The 22,992-nt window shown below is 41.8% G+C and overlaps 2 protein-coding genes across 3 annotated transcripts in view; both read right to left on the reverse strand.

The window, feature by feature from the left end:
* LOC143805900 (cytochrome P450 2C8-like) overlaps positions 1–5,975 on the reverse strand; it is a 114,518-nt gene extending 108,543 nt beyond the window's left edge. Inside the window, exon 1 of the mRNA XM_077285652.1 lies at positions 5,757–5,975. Coding sequence (XP_077141767.1) covers positions 5,757–5,936 — 180 coding nt within the window. The 5' untranslated portion in view covers positions 5,937–5,975. The remainder of the gene's footprint in view (positions 1–5,756) is intronic.
* Positions 5,976–6,946: 971 nt separating this feature from the next.
* LOC143805904 (cytochrome P450 2C8-like) overlaps positions 6,947–22,992 on the reverse strand; it is a 294,471-nt gene continuing 278,425 nt past the window's right edge. For both annotated transcript variants that reach the window (XM_077285658.1, XM_077285656.1), the window contains exons 8-9: positions 9,539–9,680; positions 6,947–8,506 (exon numbers count right to left, since the gene is read on the reverse strand). In XM_077285658.1, the coding sequence (XP_077141773.1) occupies positions 8,322–8,506; positions 9,539–9,680 (327 nt within the window). In that variant the 3' untranslated portion in view covers positions 6,947–8,321. The remainder of the gene's footprint in view (positions 8,507–9,538; positions 9,681–22,992) is intronic.

A 22,992-nucleotide genomic window follows, 5' to 3' on the forward strand; every position in this document is an offset into this window, starting at 1 on the left:
TGCAGACACATTAAATACATGTTGCAGGGTTTTTTCACAGCTCACAGCTAAATGCTGATGGTACATAGTGGCAGGCATCCTTTATAATCAGCTTATTATACAGGATCCTAATAAAAGTATACTGTCCTAAGCGCTTTTAATTTTTGACAGTGAAACTAATGTTATAATGGATAGATAGATAGATAGATAGATAGATAGATAGATAGATAGATAGATAGAATTCTTATCTTGCAGCATTTTTTCCACAACTGTCTGACACTTTTCACAGTACTTTGTGTGGGATTGTGCACTGACATTAACTTACAATTATCATCATATCTGCATAAAATGTTGGCACAGAACTATGGGTTTGAATACTATATATATATATATTTTCATGACTATGAAAATTGTACATTTACATTGAAGGCATTCTTATTCTTATTCTAGGTTCTTCAAAGTAGCCACCTTTTGCTTTGATGACTGCTTTGCACACTCTTGGCATTCTCTTGATGAGCTTCAAGAGGTAGTCACCGGGAATGGTCTGCCAACAATCTTCAAGGAGTTCTCAGAGATGCTTATCACTTGTTGGCCCTTTTGCCTTCACTCTGCGGTCCAGCTCACCCCAAACCATCTCGATTGGGTTCAGGTCTGGTGACTGTGGAGGCCAGGCCATCTGGCGTAGCACCCCATCACTCTCCTTCTTGGTCAAATAACTCTTACACAGCCTGGAGGTGTGTTTGGGGTCATTGTCCTGTTGAAAAATAAATTAGGGTCCAACTAAATGCAAACCGATTGGAATAGAATGCCGCTGCAAGATGCAGTGGTAGACATGCTGGTTCAGTATGCCTTCAATTTTGAATAAATCCCCAACAGTGTCACCAGCAAAGCACCCCCACACCATCACACCTCATCCTCCATGCTTCATGGTGGGAACCAGGCATGTAGAGTCCATCCATTCACCTTTTCTGTGTCACACAAAGACACCGTGGTTGGAACCAAAGATCTCAAATTTGGACTCATCAGACCAAAACACAGATTTACACTGGTCTAATGTCCATTCCTTGTATTCTTTAGCCCAAACAAGTCTCTTCTGCTTGTTGCCTGTCCTTAGCAGTGGTTTCCTGGCAGCTATTTTACCATGAAGGCCTGTTGCACAAAGTCTCCTCTTAACAGTTGTTGTAGAGATGTGTCTGCTGCTAGAACTCTGTGTGGCATTGACCTGGTCTCTAATCTGAGCTGCTGTTAACCTCTGATTTCTGAGGCTGGTGACTCGGATAAACATCCTCAGAAGCAGAGGTGACTCTTGGTCTTCCTTTCCTGGCGCGGTCCTCATGTGAGCCAGTTTCTTTGTAGCACTTGATGGTTTTTGCCACTGCACTTGGGGACACTTTCAAAGTTTTCCCAATTTTTCGGACTGACCTTCATTTCTTAAAATAATGATGGCCACTCGTTTTTCTTTACTTAGCTGCTTTTTTCTTGCCATAATACAAATTCTAACAGTCTATTCAGTAGGTCTATCAGGTGTGTATTCAACAGACTTCTGCACAAAACAAATGATGGTCCCAACCCCATTTATAAGGCAAGAAATCCCACTTATTAAACCCGACAGGGCACACCTGTGAAGTAAAAACCATTCCCAGTGATTACCTCTTGAAGCTAATCAAGAGAATGCCAAGAGTGTGCAAAGCAGTCATCAAAGCAAAAGGTGGCCACTTTGAAGAACCTTCTAGGAATTTAGGACCTGAGGGATGATGTCACGGCTTCTGATTGGTCGCGTGGCTGTCACATGAGCGGCACGCGACCAATCAGAAGCCGTGACGTCATGGAAGGTGCTGAACGCGCTCATTTTAAGCAAAGAAGGCTGCCGGTTCACAGCGGTAAGGTCCAGGCTGCGTCGGAGAGGTGAGTATATCAATATTTTTTATTTTAATTCTTTATTTTACACATTAATATGGATCCCAGGGCCTGAAGGAGAGTTTCCTCTCCTTCAGACCCTGGGAACCATCAGGGATACCTTCCGATACTTGAGTCCCATTGACTTGTATTGGTATCAGGTATCGGTATCGGATCAGATCCGGTACTTTGCCGGTATTGGCCGATACTTTCCGATACCGATACTTTCAAGTATCGGACGGTATCGCTCAACACTACTGCTGAGCTATGTCTCTAAACCTATCCTGTGTGATACTGTCTACTGAGCTGTGTCTCTAATCCTATCCTGTGTGTTACTGTCTGCTGAGTCATGTAACTAATCCTATCCTGTGTGATACAGTCTGCTGAGCTGTGTCTCTAATCCTATCCTGTGTGATACTGTGTGCTGAGCCGCGTATCTAATCCTGTCCTGTGTGATACTGTCTGCTGAGCTGTGTCTCTAATCCTATCCTGTGTGATACAGTCTGCAGAGCCGTGTTTGTAATCCTATCCTGTGTGATACAGTCTGCTGAGCCGTGTATCTAATCCTATCCTGTGTGATACTGTCTGCTGCGCCGTGTATCTAATCCTATCCTGTGTGATATTTGGCTGTGTATCTAATCCTATCCTGTGTGTTACTGTCTGCTGAGCCATGTATCTAATCCTGTCCTGTGTGATACTGGGTCGTGTATCTAATCCTATCCTGTGTGATACAGTCTGCTGAGCCTTGTGTCTAATCCTATCTTGTATGATACTGGGCTCTCCCTGGGCTCCACCTGCAGTCTGTGTCGGCACAGTAATAAATGATGTTATTTCCAGCTTTACAGAAGGACGATAGCACCATAGAAATGATAAGAATAATAGGCCTCAGTTACTACAAATCACAGCTCAGCTTCTTATAAACAGCTCTAGTGAAATGAAAGATGCTTAGTGATTGGTTGCTGACACACACACACACACACACACACACACACACACACACACACACACACACACACACACACACACCCACACACACACATTTTTATATACATAGATTGTAATTGTATCATCTTACACAGTGTCACATCTTTTTGGAATTAGGTTTTCAGGTTGTCTAACTTTCAATAATCATCATAATATCTCCCTTTTTAAGTATTTATCAGTTCAACATAAGAAGTGGGGGCATCAAATGCCCCTCTTTTTCTCTTTCACACTGTAAGTTTGACAGGGGAGTATAGGCTGCTGTTTATGACCATCTGTATTTAGCCAACTGAGCAGGAGGAACAAACTGTGATAAATTAGCCAATGTAACAGTGATTTTATAGAGTAACATAGTTAGCAAGGCCGAAAAAAGACATTTGCCATCGAGTTCAGCCTATATTCTGTAAGAATAAATCCCCAGATCTACGTCCTTCTAAAGAACCTAATAACTGTAAGGTACAATATTGTTACACTCCAGGGAGACATCCAGGCCTCTCTTGAACCCCTAGACTGAGTTCGCCATCACCACCTCCTCTATGTTGGTGGAAAAACCTCTCCTCCAGACACAGAGAATGCCCCCATGTGACCGTCACCTTCCTTGGCGTAAACATGTCCTCAGAGAGATATTTGTATTGTCCCCTTATATACTTATACTTGGTTATTAGATCGCCCCTCAGTCGTCTTTTTTCTAGACTAAATAATCCTATTTTTGCTAATCTCTATGGGTATTGTAGTTCCCTCTCCCATTTATTAATTTTGTTGCCCTCCTTTTTACACTCTCTAGTTCCATTATATCCTTCCTGAGCACTGGTACCCAAAACTGTTCACAGTACTCCATGTGTGATCTAACCAGGGATTTGTACAGAGGCAGTATAATGTTCTCATCATGTGTATCCAGACCTCTTTTAATGGTCCCCATGATTCTGTTTGCCTTGACAGCCGCTGCCTGGCACTGGCTGCTCCAGGTATATCTATCTTAACTAGGATCCCCAAGTCCTTCTCCATGTTAGCTTTACCCAGTGGTTTCCCATTCAGTGTGTAATGGTGATATTGATTCCTTCTTCCCATGAGTATGACCTTACATTTATCATTGTTAAACCGCATCTGCCACCTTTTTGCCCAAGTTTCCAACTTATCCAGATCGATCTGTAGCAGAATACTATCTTCTCTTGTATTGACTGCTTTACATAGTTTTGCATCATCTGCAAATATGTTTTACTGTGTAAACCTTCTACCAGATCATTAATAAATATGTTAAAGAAAACAGGTCCCAGCACCGACCCCTGCGGTACCCCACTGGTCACAGCGACCCAGTTAGAGAATATACCATTTATAACAACTCTCTGCTTTCTAAGTCAGCTACTTACCCATTTACACACATTTTCCCCCAGACCCAGTATTCTCATTTTTTTGTACCAACCTCTTGTGTGGCCCGGTATCAAACGCTTTAGAAAACTCAAGATATACCACGTCCAGTGACTCAGCTTGGTCCAGTATAGCTACCTCTTCATAAAAACTGATTAGATTGGTTTGACAGGAGCGATTCCTCATAAACACATGCTGATATGGAGTTAAACAGTTATTTTCATTGAGATAATCCAGAATAACATTCCTCAGAAACCCTTCAAATATTTTACCAATGATAGAGGTTAGACTTACTGGCCTATAATTTCCAGGTTCACTTTTACAGCTATTTTTGAATATTGGTACCACATGTGCTATGTGCCAGTCCTGTGGAAAAACCCTGTTGCTATATATAATTCCTAAATATAAGAAATAATGGTTTGTCTATTACATTACTTAGGTCTCTTAGTACTCGTGGGTGTATGTCGACAGGCCCTGGAGATTTATCTATTTTAATCTTATTTAGCAGGTTTCATACCTCTTCTTGGGTTAGATAGGTGACCCTTAATATAGGGTTTTCTTTGTCTCTCGGCATTTCACCTAGAGTACTCACAATCCCTAAAGGCCCCGTCTCACATAGCGATTTACCAACGATCACGACCAGCGATATGACCTGGCCGTGATCGTTGGTAAGTCGCTGTGTGGTCGCTGGGGAGCTGTCACACAGACAGCTCTCTCCAGCGACCAACGATCAGGGGAACGACTTCGGCATCGTTGAAACTGTCTTCAACGATGCCGAAGTCCCCCTGCAGCACCCGGGTAACCAGGGTAAACATCGGGTTACTAAGCGCAGGGCCGCGCTTAGTAACCCGATGTTTACCCTGGTTACCAAAAAAAACAAACACTACATACTCGCCTTTCGGTGTCCAGGTCCCTTGCCGTCTGCTTCCTGCTCTGACTGAGCCGCCGTACACTGAGAGCAGAGCGCAGCGGTGACGTCACTGCTGTGCTCTCACTTCTCACTGTACGGCCGGGAGTCAGTGAGAGCAGGAAGCAGACGGCAAGGGACCTGACGGACATCAGAAGGCGAGTATGTACTGTTTTTTTTTTTTTACATTTACGCTGGTAACCAGGGTAAACATCGGGTTACTAAGCGCGGCCCTGCGCTTAGTAACCCGATGTTTACCCTGGTTACCAGTGAAGACATCGCTGGATCGGTGTCACACACACCGATTCAGCAATGTCAGCGGGGCCTCAACGACCAAAAAAAGGTCCAGGCCATTCCGACACGACCAGCGATCTCGCAGCAGGGGCCTGATCGCTGGTACGTGTCACACATAGCGAGATCGCTATGGAGGTCGCTGTTGCGTCACAAAACTTGTGACTCAGCAGCGATCTCGCTAGCGATCTCGCTATGTGAGACGGGGCCTTAAGGTTTCCTTTATCTATCACTGGATTATGCTGAAACTACTGTTACTTTCACAGCAAAGTTATTGTTGGAATCACTATATAACCAGTTCCGTATGAAGAGTAAGATTACAAATAAGTTTTCTTACCTTAATTAATGACTGTGGCATTTCTGTAGTGCTGATCTGAAGGATATTCCCCAAGCCGGGCAGAGGGGTAGGTCCTGGTGGCAGGTCCTTCTGTTTGACCTTACCCCACCATTTCATGAGATAAATAAGGAGAGTGACTCCAGTAGCCAGGAGAATCGTTGCTGAAATAGACAGAGCCATCTTGAGCCTCAGCCCCTACAGCTCCTTCTGTTTTCTATGCTTGTGTATTTATATTCTTGCAAGTACAGGGCAGTGTTCCAACATGTAATCAATAAAACCAGGTTAGATGAGGTAAAGTGCAGAGTTACAGCTGTTGCACAATACTTCTGCTGTCAGTGCTTACTCAGTCTCAGCTTGGCGTGAAGTCAGGGTTAGTGATCGTCAGGACACTTTTTAGTGAGCAGAATCAATTGGTTTCAATCACCAAATAGAGCCAACTCTTTTGGATACTAAATTGATCCACATTAAATATGCATTCACAAGCAGAAAAACACATATTTATGGAAACTCCTCACAGTATGACACAGTGAAAACTGAGAATTGATACCACTGGCGGACTAACAGTAATTTTACCCCCAGTGAGAGTCAATTAGAAACTGCAAGTGGCTCTCAGTGGGCTGCTGGCTCCCATCATTCACAGATAAGAGCTGGCTCTTTGTACTGGATCAGTGGAGTATGGTCTGTCACTAGTTTGGAGTGCTATGATAAATCTGGCATGGATTAATGGAGGGAGGAAAAACAGGTCTGCTGCACTGCTGGCATGAATCCTTTCAAGAAACAAATCAAACACAAGTAGGACAAAGGGAGTTTTACCTTTCTTAATCAATCATTGCTTTGGATTTTCCAACCTGTGGCACTACAGCAGCTGGGATTCCATTTATCTATGCCCTCTAAGTGTTGTATCTCACACAACCGAACCAGGTGAGCAAAACTGCTTCTATGGCCAATACTGTTATGTGGATAACACCTTATTGAGCTATCTTGTCCTCTAGCTACTTCTCCTTGATTAATCAGACATGACACCCACCCCTCTGACAGCCAAAACTCTAATGGAGAATACTATGGCTGAATCCTCCTCTTACTATTCTCATGGAATACTACCCAGATTTGCTGATTGCTGAGGACATATTGTAGTGCAGCGGTGTTCACACAGTGCAATAGATAGGCAGGGACCCAAGAAAGTTCATCATAAAATGTCTTTATTTCAGAAAACTCACAAAACAGGCAAGCGATATCCAATAGTACAAAGCCAGGTCCTCAAAACAGTCCATGTCCTAACGCTTTACTGTGGGCCCACCGTGTCTCTTGGATGCATCAGCAGCTTTGAAGTACCTGGCACTGTATTATCTTCACACAGACCTGGGTTGCACAGAGCCTCCTGCTCTGTAGCTGGCAAAACAAAAACTGACACACCCAAGAAAAAACTGAGAATTTTAAAAGTGACTCGTGGACATAGAGCCACTCCCAAAACCCGGAGTGGAGGGAGGGATTCTCCCCACTGCCAAACTTGCAAATCCCTCCAAAAATATTACATATTTTTTTGCTAGTTACCTTTCTGAAAATGAAAAGTACTCAATGGATCTTTAAATTTGTCTACGTTTATTCATTTTCCAAAAACTCAAATTACGGACTTGTTTTTGGTAGAGAGTAATAGCTCATATTGGGTGAACAAGGATACAGAATGTTTAGACAATCTTCAAAGTTTGACTATCAAGGAGAGTTTGATCATTTTATTATCAGAGGCATGTTTGGCACTTGACTATCATGGCATTAGTTGATTGTCATGGTCATGTTCATTAATTAACTATAATGGACAAATTGACCATTGGCTATAATAGTCATGTTTATTTGTTGACAATAATAGATGTATCAACTGGTTAATAGATGAACTCAGTTAAGAAGGAAAGAATTTTGAAATGGTAAAAGATATCTGCCTGATCTTTCTTTATCCCATCCACTTTGGATAATGTGTGAGTTGCTGCTCATATGCACGATCCAATAATCCACAATTCGCATGGGAAATATTAGATACCTAAAGACTGAACTTTCACCAAAATAATGCACATGCAACAAGCAAAATAAAGCTTCATTCATATTTATCCTGTTTAACCTATTGTTTCACTCCATCGTAGGAACAGAAATTAATGGCAGTTACATGATGGACAATAGCAGCACCAGACAGACCAAGTTGACTATGATGTGCTCAATTGAGCCTTTGTCATTTTTCTTCTATTTTACCGGTCAAAATAGCCGAGCTACAAACAAAGCCTCCAGTGTAGATGTGAACTTAGCCAAAAGTTGTGACTCCTTTGCATAAAATAAAACATTTGTCATACAAGCTTAATCTTTATTTTAGCGTAAAATGATTACAGTTCTTGAGAGTTATATGATATTTTGTACACTCGTACAGGCATAACAGATATTAAAAATAGAATTAAAAAAATTTATAATTTTTTGCACACAATCTTTGTATTTATTTCATTTTTTTTTATATTAGAGCAGCTTTCTTATTTTCTAATTTCTAGAACTTATAAGGTTCCTTTAGTCAATAAGTTAATATTCAGCTCAGAAACGAGGGACAACATTCATCTGGTAGGACTGAGGTCTTGATCCATTGGTTTTGGGCTCGGGTCTTATGCTCAGATTCTTTCTGTCTACAGTGGGCTCCAGGGTGAACTTCTGCAGTATGGTGGTTAGAAAGAGGAAGAGCTCCATGCGAGCCAGGCCTTCTCCCAAACACATACGTTTGCCTGAGAAAACAGAAAGAGCAAACACCATAAGTAGTCAAGTTAAAGGCATTGTTTGATTTAGAAAAAACATTTTTAATTGCCTTTTTGTAAATCAACAGAGGATGGATGGGCGGGCGTCCTGTTTTCTTTTTAGCATAATACAGTTTGAAGAATGATTTGAAGGGTCAGTATGTAATTTTCACTACCCTAATTGGAGAACTAAATACTGCGTTCCAGCGCCGGTCTTCACCACTGCCTCCAGTGATAGTTCACAGGCTCCAGGTGTGATGTTACGATTACAGCAGCCAAACAATAAGCTCTGCTGCTCATGCCATCTAAATCAGCAAAAACTCTGAGCTGAATAATTGGCTGTAGCTCGGACATTTACTGCCATTTGTGAAGTCAGCGTTGTGGAGTCAGCGGTGCAGCCTCTAAGCAATCATTGAAGGCAGCAGTGAAGTGCGGACGCTGCAGCAAGTAAAGTAATGGAGCAAGTAAATAAGTAATGCTCAGTTTATTATTTTCATCCAGAATGAGCTTTTGGATAAAAATGATCATTCTTGGAAAACACTTTTAAGTTTATAACTTTGCAATAATGTCAAAAGTCTCAATGTACTGCCTGTAATTTATATTAGATAATCTTAATGATTTGCCATGGTTTTACAATGTGTCTGTAAAAAATATTGCCTGTCCTTGATTTATTGATAAACTGTTCAGAAATAGTTCAAAATCAAATTGATAATCCTGGTTACGAGTCATGACATGCCAGGTTAGCATCTTTCTACCATAGACAATAGCTCAGACCTTTTCTGAGATGCAGAAAATTTCTCAGTCCAAAAAAACCTTTGAGTCATGTGTTACACTGTTTTATGTGATAAATGTAAATGTATTCAGTGGGTTTAAAAACACACAAACAATTGATTCCTAAATCATATCAAGTAATATTTCTGATCTTCCTAATACCAGTCTGTCAACCAACCATATAAAAATATTTTCACATACTGAAGCTTAAATTCAGTATTAACAAAGCACAATCAAGTAATAACATCTTACCTGTAGAGAATGGCATAAAGGCATCACTCTTCTTAACGCAGCCTTTCTCATTAAGAAAGCGTCCGGGATCAAACTCCTCTGGGTTCTTGAAATGTTTGGGGTCTTTCAGAACAGAAGTCAGGACTGGGAACACCAAGCTTCCCTGAAAGAGAATGTATGAATATGCATATCTAGAAAAAATGGAATTGTTAAAAGTGAGGTCTGTTAAGTTATTCCTATGAAGTAGAGATGAATGAATCTGCTGAAATTTGTCTTGGGCAGAATCGATTTGGTCCAAATAAAATTTAGTCCAAATTGAAAATGCCCTGAAAAGACATTTTAATATGCTATGAGGTTTCTCCAGAAGACACAGCTCTTGCTTGGCCCTTTCAGTCTTTGGATTGATCCTTGAGTCTTCCGGCTTTGACTAGACCTCACTTAGTCACTTGGAACACGATACACGTCATTGACATCAATAATATGTGAGGATAGTCAGTGACAGAAAATCCAAAGACCAATCTAAAGACCAACTCAAAGACAAGAGGGAGCAAGAGGAAGATGTTTTATGATAAATGCTTAATGAAAGTGTATGTTTGTTTTAAGATGTATGATTCAGCACTACATAATACAGGGTTGTTAACAACACTTAGCTATCTGGAAGTAAGCAGGTAGATGGATGGGGCCTAGTTAATTTAAAGTTGCAATTTTAGTTGCTATTTAAATGAATAGCAGTGAGTCCTCAACACAGTAGTCCAGTGGGTGTGGCCAACTAGAGGGCGCTGCCCCAGTCTATGCTAGTGTATGGAAGCGACACCACTCCAACTGGGCCGGTTCTGGCAGGGATTATGTATAACACATATATACCCACTGGTCCGGACTTAAAAAATGGTGAATTCCCGCAGCGTAAAGTGAGTGTACTGAGGGAATTCATAAGTCTGCAGTCACACAGAGTGACTGTAGGCTTATTGATATTGACAAGACAATCACTGCAAAAGGAGATCAAGCCACAAAATTTTCCTAGACCCTGGTTTGCATTCCAGGAGATGAGTTAACTTCTAAAATCTCAGTCACCTTCCTCTTTACCATTCTCCTCATGAGATGCTGTTATCAGTCCTATGTAAGGTTGAGCACATGTTTTAAAATTTAAATTCACTGAGTTTGCCAAATTTCTCCCCCAAAATTTGATTTTCAGTAAATTTGTGCGAATTTCCATATTGGAAAGCTTGTATTTTCTTGGAAAATATATGTAAAGGAGAGAAGAGAAAGAGCTCCGGTGACCATGATAGCTTACACACTTCAGATGAGAGAGAGGACCCCACTGACCATAAGAAGAGTTTTCACACTACAGATGAGAAAGAGAGGACCCTACTGATCATAAACGTTTACACTCTACAGTAGAGAGAAAATTACTCTGACCATAAGAGCTTACGCACTAAAAAAGAGAGAAAACACCACTGATGATAAGAGCTTATTCTTAAGGTACCGTCACATTTAGCGAAGCTGCAGCGATCTAGACAATGATCCCGATCGCTGCAGCGTCGCTGTGTGGTCGCTGGAGAGCTGTCACACAGACAGCTCTCCAGCGACCAACTATGCGAAGTCCCCTGGTAACCAGGGTAAACATCGGGTTACTAAGCGCAGGGCCGCGCTTAGTAACCTGAAGTTTACCCTGGTTACCAGCGTAAACGTAAAAAACCCCAAACACTGCATACTTACATTCCGGTGTCTGTCCCCCGGCGCTGTGCTTCTCTGCACTGTGTAAGCGCCAGCCGGAAAGCACAGCGGTGACGTCACTGCTTTCCGGCCGGCGCTGACACAGTGCAGAGAAGCACAGCGCCAGGGGACAGAAACCAGAATGTAAGTATGTAGTGTTTGTTTTTTTTTACGTTTACGCTGGTAACCAGGGTAAACATTGGGTTACTAAGCGTGGCCCTGCGCTTAGCAACCCGATGTTTACCCTGTTTACCAGTGAAGACATCGCTGAATCGGCGTCACACATGCCGATTCAGCGATGTCTACGGGAGATCCAGCGACAAAATAAAGTTCTGGCCTTTCTGCTCCGACCAACGATGGCACAGCAGGATCCTGATCGCTGCTGCCTGTCAAACTCAATAATATCGCTATCCAGGACGCTGCAATGTCACGGATCGCTAGCGATATCGTTCAGTGCGAAGGTACCTTTAAGAGATTACACATTACAGAAGAGATAGAGAAACAACCCAGATGATCATAAGAGATTACAACCCTTAGGAGAGATATAGATAGAGAGAAAAAGAGAGAGGACCCTGCTGACCATAAGTGTTTACACATTAACCCCTTCGTGACATGCGCCGTACTAGTACGGCGCTGCCGGCACTGCATTAGTGCCAGCCGCAGTACTAGTACGGCGCCCCGATCACCGCGGTCTCATGCTGAGCGCCGCGGTGATCGGGTGCGGGTGTCAGCTGTATATGACAGCTGACACCCCGCAGCAATGCCCACGATCGGCGCTGTCGCCGATCGCGGGCATTTAACCCCTCTGATGCCGCTGTCAATAGTGACAGCGGCATAGAGGGGGATCGCGCAGGGACGGGGGCTCCCTGCGCTCTCCCACCGGAGCAGCGCGATGAGATCGCGCTGCTCCGGTGACCTGGAAGGAGTCCCCGGATCCAAGATGGCCGCGGGACTCCTTCCGGGTCATAAGATGACCCTGCTTGCCGGCGTCTGCTGAGAATCCTCATAGCAGGCGCCGGCAAGCCTGTGGAACGTGCCTGTCACATCGGTGATCAGACCGAGTGCTGTGCACACGGTCTGATCACCGATCTGTGATGTCCCCTCCTGGGACAAAGTAAAAAAGTAAAAAAAAAATTTTTCCAAATGTGTAAAAAAAAAAAAAAAAAATTCCTAAATAAAGAAAAAAAAAAAAATATATTCCCATAAATACATTTCTTTATCTAAATAAAAAAAACACCACACAATAAAAGTACACATATTTAGTATCGCCGCGTCCGTAACAACCCCACCTATAAAACTATATCACTAGTTAACCCCTTCAGTGAACACCGTAAAAAAAAAAAAAAAAAAAACGAGGCAAAAAACAACGCTTTATTCTCATACCGCCAAACAAAAAGTAAAATAACACGCGATCAAAAAGACGGATATAAATAACCATGGTACCGCTGAAAACGTCATCTTGTCTCGCAAAAAAAAGCCGCCATACAGCATCATCAGCAGAAAAATAAAAAAGTTATAGCTCTCAGAATAAAGCGATGCAAACACAATTATTTTTTATATAAAATAGTTTTTATTGTGTAAAAGCGCCAAAACATAAAAAAATTATATAAATGAGTTATCGCTGTAATCGTACTGACCCGACGAATAAAACTGCTTTATCCTTTTTACCAAACGCGGAACGGTATAAACGCACCCCCTAAAAGAATTTCAGGAATTGCTGGTTTTTGTTCATTCTGCCTCCCAAAAATCGGAATAAAAAGCGATCAAAAAATGTCATGTACCCGAAAATGGTACCAGCAAAAACGTCAACTCGTCCCGCAAAAAACAAGATCTCACATGACTCTGTGGACCAAAATATGGAAAAATTATAGCTCTCAAAATGTGGTGATGCAAAAACTATTGTTTGCAATAAAAAGCGTCTTTTAGTGTGTGACGGCTGCCAACCATAAAAATCCGCCCAAAAAACGCTATATAAGTAAATCAAATCCCCCTTCATCACCCCCTTAGTTAGGAAAAATAATAAAATTTTAAAAAATATATTTATTTCCATTTTCCCGTTAGGCTACTTTCACACTAGCGTCGGTACGGGGCCGTCGCGCTGCGTCGGCCCGACATACCGACGCATACTGTGCAAGCGCCGCACAACGGGGGCAGCGTATGCTGTTTTTCCACGCATCCGCTGCCCCATTGTGAGGTGCGGGGAGGTGGGGGCGGAGTTCCAGCCGCGCATGCGCGGTCGGAAATGGTGGACCGTCGGCACAAAAAAAGTTACATGTAACGTTTGTTGCTGCCGGCTGTCCGCCACAACACGACGCAACCGTCGCACGACGCTTGCGACGTGTGTCAATACGTCGCTAATGTTAGTCTATGGGGAAAAAACGCATCCTGCAGATGACTTTGCAGGATGCGTTTTTTCGCCAAAACGACGCATTGCGACGTATGCAAAAAAAACGCTAGTGTGAAAGTAGCGCTAGGGTTAGGACTAGGGTTAGGGTTGGGGTTAGGGTTTCAGTTAGAATTGGGGAGTTTTCACTGTTTAGGCACATCAGGGGCTCTCCATACGCGACATGGCGTCCGATCTCAACGCGTTTGTTTGCGTTAAAAACGCATGCGTTTTTATAGAAAAAAAACAGAACACACTGAAAAGTCACCCACCACCATCAAGGTGATAAAGGGATCCAAACCCTAACCCTAACCCTACCCCTAAACTCATCCCTAACCGTTTAATGAACATTTTCTGACAGTCATAGTGCCACGTATTTCAGTGCCACGTATTTCAGTGCCACGTATTTCAGTGCCATGATATTTCAGTGCCACGATATTTCAGTGCCACGATATTTCAGTGCCACGTATTTAAGTGCCACGGTATTTCAGTGAAATACGTGGCACTGAAATATCGTGGCATTTACGTGAAATACGTGGCACTTAAATACGTGGCACTTAAATACGTGGCACTTAAATACGTGGCACTTATATACGTAGCACTTATATACGTGGCACTTATATACGTGGCACTTATATACGTGGCCACTGAAATATCGTGGCACTTATATACGTATATAAACGTATTTCAGTGCCACGTATTTCAGTGCCACGTATTTCAGGTTAGGGGTAGGGGTAGGGTTAGGGGTAGGGTTAGGGTTTTTTGGTTTTTTCTTGTTTTCTTGTGTTTTTCTATAAAAACGCATGCGTCTAAAAAAACGCATGCGTTTTACCGCGATTACATGCGTTTTTTCACACATGCGTTTTTAAAAAAAACGCAAGTGTGAAACCAGCCTTATCCTTGGGAAAATAAAAACATGGGGGCTAAAATATAATTTTCGTGGAAAAAAATATATTTTTTATTTTCGCGGCTCTGCGTTATAAACTGTAGTGAAGCACTTGGGGGTTCAAAGTTCTCACAACACATCTAGATAAGTTCCGTGGGGGGTCTAGTTTCCAATATGGGGTCACTTGTGGGGGGTTTCTACTGTTTAGGTACATCAGGGGCTCTGCAAATGCAACATGACACCTGCAGACCAATCCATCTAAGTCTGCATTTCAAACGGCGCTCCTTCCCTTCCGAGCTCTGCCGTGCACCCAAACAGTGGTTTATCCCCATATATGAAGTATCAGCGTACTCAGGACAAATTGGACAACAACTTTTGTTGTCCAATTTCTCCTGTTACCCTTGGGAAAATAAAAATGTGAGGGCTAAAATATAATTTTCGTGGAAAAAAAATTTTTTTTTATTTTCATGGCTCTGCGTGATAAACTGTAGTGAAACACTTGTTGGTTCAAAGTTCTCACAACACATCTAGATAAGTTCCGTGGGGGGTATAGTTTCCAATATGGGGTCACTTGTGGGGGGTTTCTACTGTTTAGGTACATCAGGGGCTCTGCAAATGCAACATGACACCTGCAGACCAATCCATCTAAGTCTGCATTTCAAACGGCGCTCCTTCCCTTCCGAGCTCTGCCATGCGCCCAAACAGTGGTTCCCCCCCATATATGGGGTATCAGCGTACTCAGGACAAATTGCACAACAACTTTTGTTGTCCAATTTCTCCTGTTACCCTTGGGAAAATAAAAATGTGGGGGCTAAAATATAATTTTTGTGGAAAAAAAAATATTTTTTATTTTCACGGCTCTGCGTGTTAAACTGTAGTGAAACACTTGTTGGTTCAAAGTTCTCACAACACATCTAGATAAGTTCCGTGGGGGGTCTAGTTTCCAATATAGGGTCACTTGTGGGGGGTTTCTACTGTTTAGGTACATCAGGGGCTCTGCAAATGCAACATGACACCTGCAGACCAATCCATCTAAGTCTGCATTTCAAACGGCGCTCCTTCCCTTCCGAGCTCTGCCGTGCGCCCAAACAGTGGTTCCCCCCAATGTGTGGGGTATCAGCGTACTCAGGACAAATTGGACAATAACTTTTGTGGTCCAATTTCTCCTGTTACCCTTGGGGGAAAAAAATTGCGGGCTAAAACATCATTTTGTGGAAAGAAAAAATGATTTTTTGATTTTCACAGCGCTACATTCTAAACTTTAGTGAAACAACTGGGGGTTAAAAGTGCTCACCACACATCTAAATAAGTTCCTTAGGGGGTCTTCTTTCCAAAATGGTGTCACTTCTGGGGGTTTCCACTGTTTAGGCACGTCAGGGGCTCTCCAAACACGACATGGGTTCCGATCTCTATTCCAGCCAATTTTGTATTGAAAAGTCAAATGGCGCTCATTCCCTTCCGAGCTCTGCCATGCGCCCAAACAGTGGTTTATCCCCATATATGAAGTATCAGCGTACTCAGGACAAATTGCACAACAACTTTTGGGGTCCAATTTATCCTGCTACCCTTGGGAAAATAAAAAATTTGGGGCAAAAATATCATTTTTTGTGAAAATTAATATTAATTTTTTTTTACGGCTCCACATTATAAACTTCTGTGAAGCACTTGGAGGTTCAAAGTGCTCACCACACATCTAGATTAGTTCCTTAGAGGGTCTACTTTCCAAAATGGTGTCACTTCTGGGGGTTTCCACTGTTTAGGCACTTCAGGGGCTCTCCAAACACGACATGGGTTCCGATCTCAATTCCAGCCAATTTTGCATTGAAAAGTCAAATGGCGCTCCTTCCCTTCCGAGCTCTGCCATGCGCCCAAACAGTGGTTTATCCCCATATATGAAGTATCAGCGTACTCAGGACAAATTGCACAACAATTTTTGGGGTCCAATTTATCCTGCTACCCTTGGGAAAATAAAAAATTTGGGGCAAAAAGATCATTTTTTGTGAAAATTAATATTAATTTTTTTTACGGCTCCACATTATAAACTTCTGTGAAGCACTTGGAGGTTCAAAGTGCTCACCACACATCTAGATTAGTTCCTTAGAGGGTCTACTTTCCAAAATGGTGTCACTTGTGGGGGTTTCCACTGTTTAGGCACGTCAGGGGCTCTCCAAACACGACATGGGTTCCGATCTCAATTCCAGCCAATTTTGCATTGAAAAGTCAAATGGCGCTCCTTCCCTTCCGAGCTCTGCCATGCGCCCAAACAGTGGTTTATCCCCATATATGAAGTATCAGCGTACTCAGAACAAATTGCACAACAACTTTTGGGGTCCAATTTATCCTGCTACCCTTGGGAAAATAAAAAATTTGGGGCAAAAAGATCATTTTTTGTGAAAATTAATATTAATTTTTTTTACGGCTCCACATTATAAAATTCTGTGAAGCACTTGGAGGTTCAAAGTGCTCACCACACATCTAGATTAGTTCCTTAGAGGGTCTACTTTCCAAAATGGTGTCACTTGTGGGGGTTTCCACTGTTTAGGCACGTCAGGGGCTCTCCAAACACGACATGGGTTCCGATCTCAATTCCAGCCAATTTTGCATTGAAAAGTCAAATGGCGCTCCTTCCCTTCCGAGCCCTGCCATGCGCCCAAACAGTGGTTTATCCCCATATATGAAGTATCAGCGTACTCAGGACAAATTGCACAACAACGTTTGGGGTCCAATTTATCCTGCTACCCTTGGGAAAATAAAAAATTTGGGGCAAAAAGATCATTTTTTGTGAAAATTAATATTAATTTTTTTTACGGCTCCACATTATAAACTTCTGTGAAGCACTTGGAGGTTCAAAGTGCTCACCACACATCTAGATTAGTTCCTTAGAGGGTCTACTTTCCAAAATGGTGTCACTTGTGGGGGTTTCCACTGTTTAGGCACGTCAGGGGCTCTCCAAACACGACATGGGTTCCGATCTCAATTCCAGCCAATTTTGCATTGAAAAGTCAAATGGCGCTCCTTCCCTTCCGAGCTCTGCCATGTGCCCAATCAATGGTTTACCCCAACATGTGGGGTATCGGCGTACTCAGGACAAATTGTAAAACAACTTTTTTGGTCCAATTTCTCCTGTTACCCTTGGTAAAATAAAACAATTGGATCTGAAGTAAAAATTTTGTGAAAAAAAAGTTAAATGTTCAATTTTTTTTAAACATTCCAAAAATTCCTGTGAAGCACCTGAAGGGTTAATAAACTTTTTGAATGTGGTTTAGAGTACCTTGAGGGGTGCAGTTTTTAGAATGGTGTCACTTTTGGACATTTTCTGTCATATAGACCCCTCAAAGTCACTTCAAGTGTGAGGTGGTCCGTAAAAAAAATGGTTTTGCAAATTTTGTTGCAAAAATGAGAAATCGCTGGTCAACTTTTAACCCTTATAACTCCCTAACAAAAAAAATTATGTTTCCAAAATTGTACTGATGTAAAGCAGACATGTGGGAAATGTTGTTTATTAACTATATTATGTGATATAACTCTCTAATTTAAGGGCATAAAAACGAAAAATTTGAAAATTGCTAAATTTTCATAATTTTCGACAAATTTCTGTTTTTTTCACAAATAAATGCAAGTCATATCGAAGAAGTTTTACCACTATCATAAAGTACAATATGTCACGAGAAAACAATCTCAGAATCACCAGGATCCGTTGAAGCGTTTCAGAGTTATGACCTCATAAAGTGACAGTGGTCAGAATTGTAAAAATTGGCCGTGTCACTTAGGTGAAAACAGGCTTTGGGGTGAAGGGGTTAAAGGAGAGAGAGAGAAAAAAATGACCCTGCTGACAATAGGAGCTAACACTCTACAGATGAGAGAATAGACCTTGAAGAAAATAAGAGCTTACAACTACTGGAAAGAGAGAGAGGAAGCTGCAGAACATAAGAGCTTACACCCTATAGGAAGGAAGACCATGCTAACCATAATAGCTTACAAACTAAAGAAGAGATAGAAAAGGGACCCTAATGATCATAACAGCTCGCACTCCACAGGAGATAGAGACACAGTGAGCAAGAAAGAGAGCGAGAAACCTGTTGACTATAACAACTTACACACACTATACAGTGGTGGAAATAAGTATTTGATTCCTTGCTGATTTTGTAAGTTTGCCCACTGACAAAGACATGAATAGTCTATAATTTTAACCCCTTCACCCCGAAGCCTGTTTTCACCTAAGTGACAGGGCCAATTTTTACAATTCTGACCACTGTCACTTTATGAGGTCATAACTCTGAAACGCTTCAACGGATCCTGGTGATTCTGACATTATTTTCATATGACATATTGCACTTCGTGATAGTGGTAAAACTTCTTCGATATGACTTGCATTTATTTGTGAAAAAAACAAAAATTTGTCGAAAATTATGAAAATTTAGCAATTTTCAAACTTTTAGTTTTTATGCCCTTAAATTAGAGAGTTATGTCACATAGTATAGTTAATAAACAACATTTCCCACATGTCTGCTTTACATCAGCACAATTTTGGAAACATAATTTTTTTTTGTTAGGGAGTTATAAGGGTTAAAAGTTGACCAGCGATTTCTCATTTTTGCAATAAAATTTGCAAAACCATTTTTTTTACGGACCACCTCACACTTGAAGTGACTTTGAGGGGTCTATATGACAGAAAATGCCCAAAAGTGACACCATTCTAAAAACTGCACCCCTCAAGGTACTCAAAACCACATTCAAAAAGTTTATTAACCCCTCAGGTGCTTCACAGGAATTTTTGGAATGTTTAAAAAAAATTGAACATTTAACTTTTTTTTCACAAAATTTTTACTTCAGATCCAATTTGTTTTATTTTACCAAGGGTAACAGGAGAAATTGGACCACAAAAGTTGTTGTACAATTTGTCCTGAGTACGCTGATACCCCACATGTTGGGGTAAACCATTGATTGGGCACATGGCAGAGCTCGGAAGGGAAGGAGCGCCATTTGACTTTTCAATGCAAGATTTGCTGAAATTGAGATCGGAACCCATGGCTCGATTGGAGAGCCCCTGACGTGCCTAAACAGTAGAAACCCCCACAAGTGACACCATTTTGGACAGTAGACCCTCTAAGGAACTAATCTAGATGTGTGTTGAGCACTTTGAACCTCCAAGTGCTTCACAGAAGTTTATAATGTAGAGCCGTAAAAAAAATTTCATATTAATTTTCACAAAAAATGATCTTTTTGCCCCCAATTTTTTATTTTCCCAAGGGTAACAGGATGAATTGGACCTCAAAAGTTGTTGTGCAATTTGTCCTGAGTACGCTGATACTTGATATGTGGGGATAAACCACTGTTTGAGCACATGACAGAGCTCAGAAGGGAAGGAGCGCCGTTTGACTTTTCAATACAAAATTGGCTGGAATTGAGATCGGAACCCATTTCGCCTTTGGAGAGCCCCTGACATGCCTAAACAGTGGAAACCCCCCACAATGGACCCCATTTTGGAAAGAAGACCCCCTAAGGAACTTATCTCGATGTGTGGTGAGCACTTTTAACCCCCAATTGTTTCACTAAAGCTTAGAATGTAGCGCTGTGAAAATTAAAAAAATAATTTTTACTTTCCACAAAATGAAGTTTCAGCCCGCAATTTTTTTTTTTCCCAAGGGTAACAGGAGAAATTGGACCACAAAAGTTATTGTCCAATTTGTCCTGAGTATGCTGATATCCCACACATGGGGGGGGGGAACCACTGTTTGGGCGCACGGCAGAGCTCGGAAGGGAAGGAGCGCCGTTTGAAATGCAGACTTAGATGGATTGGTCTGCAGGTGTCATGTTGCATTTGCAGAGCCCCTGATGTACCTAAACAGTAGAAACCCCCACAAGTGACCCCATATTGGAAACTAGACCCCCCACGGAACTTATCTAGATGTGTTGTGAGAACTTTGAACCAACAAATGTTTCACTACAGTTTATAACGCAGAGCCGTGAAAATAAAAAATATTTTTTTTTCCACAAAAATGATATTTTAGCCCCCACGTTTTTATTTTCCTAAAGGTAACAGGAGACATTGGACCACAAAAGTTGTTATCCAATTTGTCCTGAGTACGCTGATACCCCATATATGGGGGGGAACCACTGTTTGGGCGCACGGCAGAGCTCGGAAGGGAAAGAGCGCCGTTTGAAATGCAGACTTAGATGGATTGGTCTGCAGGCGTCATGTTGAATTTGCAGAGCCCCTGATGTACCTAAACAGTAGAAACCCCCCAAAAGTGTCCCCATAATGGAAACTAGACCCCCCAAGGAACTTATCTAGATGTGTTGTGAGAACTTTGAACCAACAAGTGTTTCACTACAGTTTATAACGCAGAGCCATGAAAATAAAAAATCTTTTTTTTTCAATGAAAATGATATTTTAGCCCCCACGTTTTTATTTTCCCAAGGGTAACAGGACAAATTGGACCCCAAAAGTTGTTGTCCAACTTGTCCTGAGAACGCTGATACCCCATGTGTTGGGGGGGGACAACTGTTTGGGCGCACAGGAGAACTCAGAAGGGAAGGAGCTCTGTTTTAGTTTTTCAAAGCAGAATTGGCTGGAATTGAGATCGGACGCCATGTCACGTTTGGAGAGCCCCTGATGTGCCTAAACAGTGGAAACCCCCAATTCTAACTGAAATCCTAACCCCAACCTTAACCCCAGCCCTAACCCTAGCCCTAACCCCAACCCTAACCCTAACCCTAACCCTAGCCCTAACTCTAGCCCTAACCGTAGCCCTAACCCTAATGGGAAAATGGAAATACATACATTTTTTAAAATTTTATTATTTTTCCCTAACTAAGGGGGTGATGAAGGGGGGTTTGATTTACTTTTATAGCATTTTTTTGGTGGATTTTTATGGTTGGCAGCCATCACACACTAAAAGACGCTTTTTATTACAAAAAATAGTTTTTGCATCACCACATTTTGAGAGCTATAATTTATCCATATTTTGGCCCACAGAGTCATGTGAAATCTTGTTTTTTGCGGGACGAGCTGACAATTTTATTGGTACCATTTTTGGGCACATGACATTTGTTAATCGCTTTTTATTTCGATTTTTGGGAGGCAGAATGAACAAAAACCAGCAATTCCTGAAATTCTTTTAGGGGGGGCTTTTATACCGTTCCACGTCTGGTAAAATTGATAAAGCAGCTTTATTCTTCAGGTCAGTACGATTACAGCGATACCTCATTTATGAAATTTTTTTATGTTTTGGCGCTTTTACACAATAAAAACTATTTTATATAAAAAAATAATTGTTTTTGCATCGCTTTATTCTGAGAGCTGTAACTTTTTTATTTTTCTGTTGATGATGCTGTATGGTGGCTTTTTTTTTGCTAAACAAGATGATGATTTCAGCGGTATCATGGTTATTTATATCCGTCTTTTTGATCGCGTGTTATTCCACTTTTTGTTCGCCTGTATGATAATAAAGCGTTGTTTTTTGCCTTGTTTTTTTTTTTTTTTTTTGCGGTGATGACTGAAGGGGTTAACTAGTGGGATACTTTTATAGAGCGGGTCGTTACAGACACGGCAATACCAAATATGTGTACTTTTATTGTTTTTTTTTTTATTTACAAAAATAAATGGAATTACTGGGAAATGTTTTTTTTTTCTTTATTTTGGGGATTTTTTTATTTTATTTTTTATACATTGTATTTTTTTTTTTTTTACTTTTTACCATTGTCCCAGGGTGGGACATCACTGTTTTAGATCAGATTGTTGATCTGACAGTGTGCATAGCACTCGGTCAGATCAACGATGTGACAGGCACGTTCCAGAGGCTTGCCGGCGCCTGCTATTAGGAACTCTCAGCAGACGCCGGCAAGCCAGGTCAGTAAATGACCCGGAAGGAGTCCCGCGGCCATCTTGGATCCGGGGACTCCTTCCAGGTCACCGGAGCAGCGCGATCTCATCGCGTTGCTCCGGTGGGAGAGCGCAGGGAGCCCCCGTCCCTGCGCGATCCACCTCTATGCCACTGTCACTACTGACAGCGGCATCAGAGGGGTTAAATGCCTGCGATTGGCGATAGCGCCGATTGTGGGCATTGCTGCGGGGTGTCAGCTGTCATATACGCGGTGATCGGTCCGCCGTACTAGTACTGCGGCTGGCACAAATGCAGTACCGGCAGCGTCGTACTAGTACGGCGGATGGCGCGAAGGGGTTAAGGATAGGTTCATTTTAACATTAAAAGATAGAATATAAAAAATAAAATCCAGAAAAATCACATTGTTTAAGTTATATAAATGTATTTGCATTTTGAAGTGAGAAATAAGCATTTGATCCCTCTGGCAAATAATACTTGGTGGCAAAACCCTTGTTGGCAAGCTCAGCAGTCAGACGTTTTTTGTAGTTGATCATGAGGTTTGCACACATGTAAATATGAATTTTGGTCCACTCCTCTGTGCAGATCATTTCTAAATCTTTAAAATTTTGAGGCTTTTGCTTGGCAACTCCAAGCTTCAGCTCCCTCC

Source organism: Ranitomeya variabilis, chromosome 2, assembly GCF_051348905.1.
Source record: "Ranitomeya variabilis isolate aRanVar5 chromosome 2, aRanVar5.hap1, whole genome shotgun sequence".
In the NCBI taxonomy this organism is placed as follows: Eukaryota; Metazoa; Chordata; class Amphibia; order Anura; family Dendrobatidae; genus Ranitomeya; species Ranitomeya variabilis.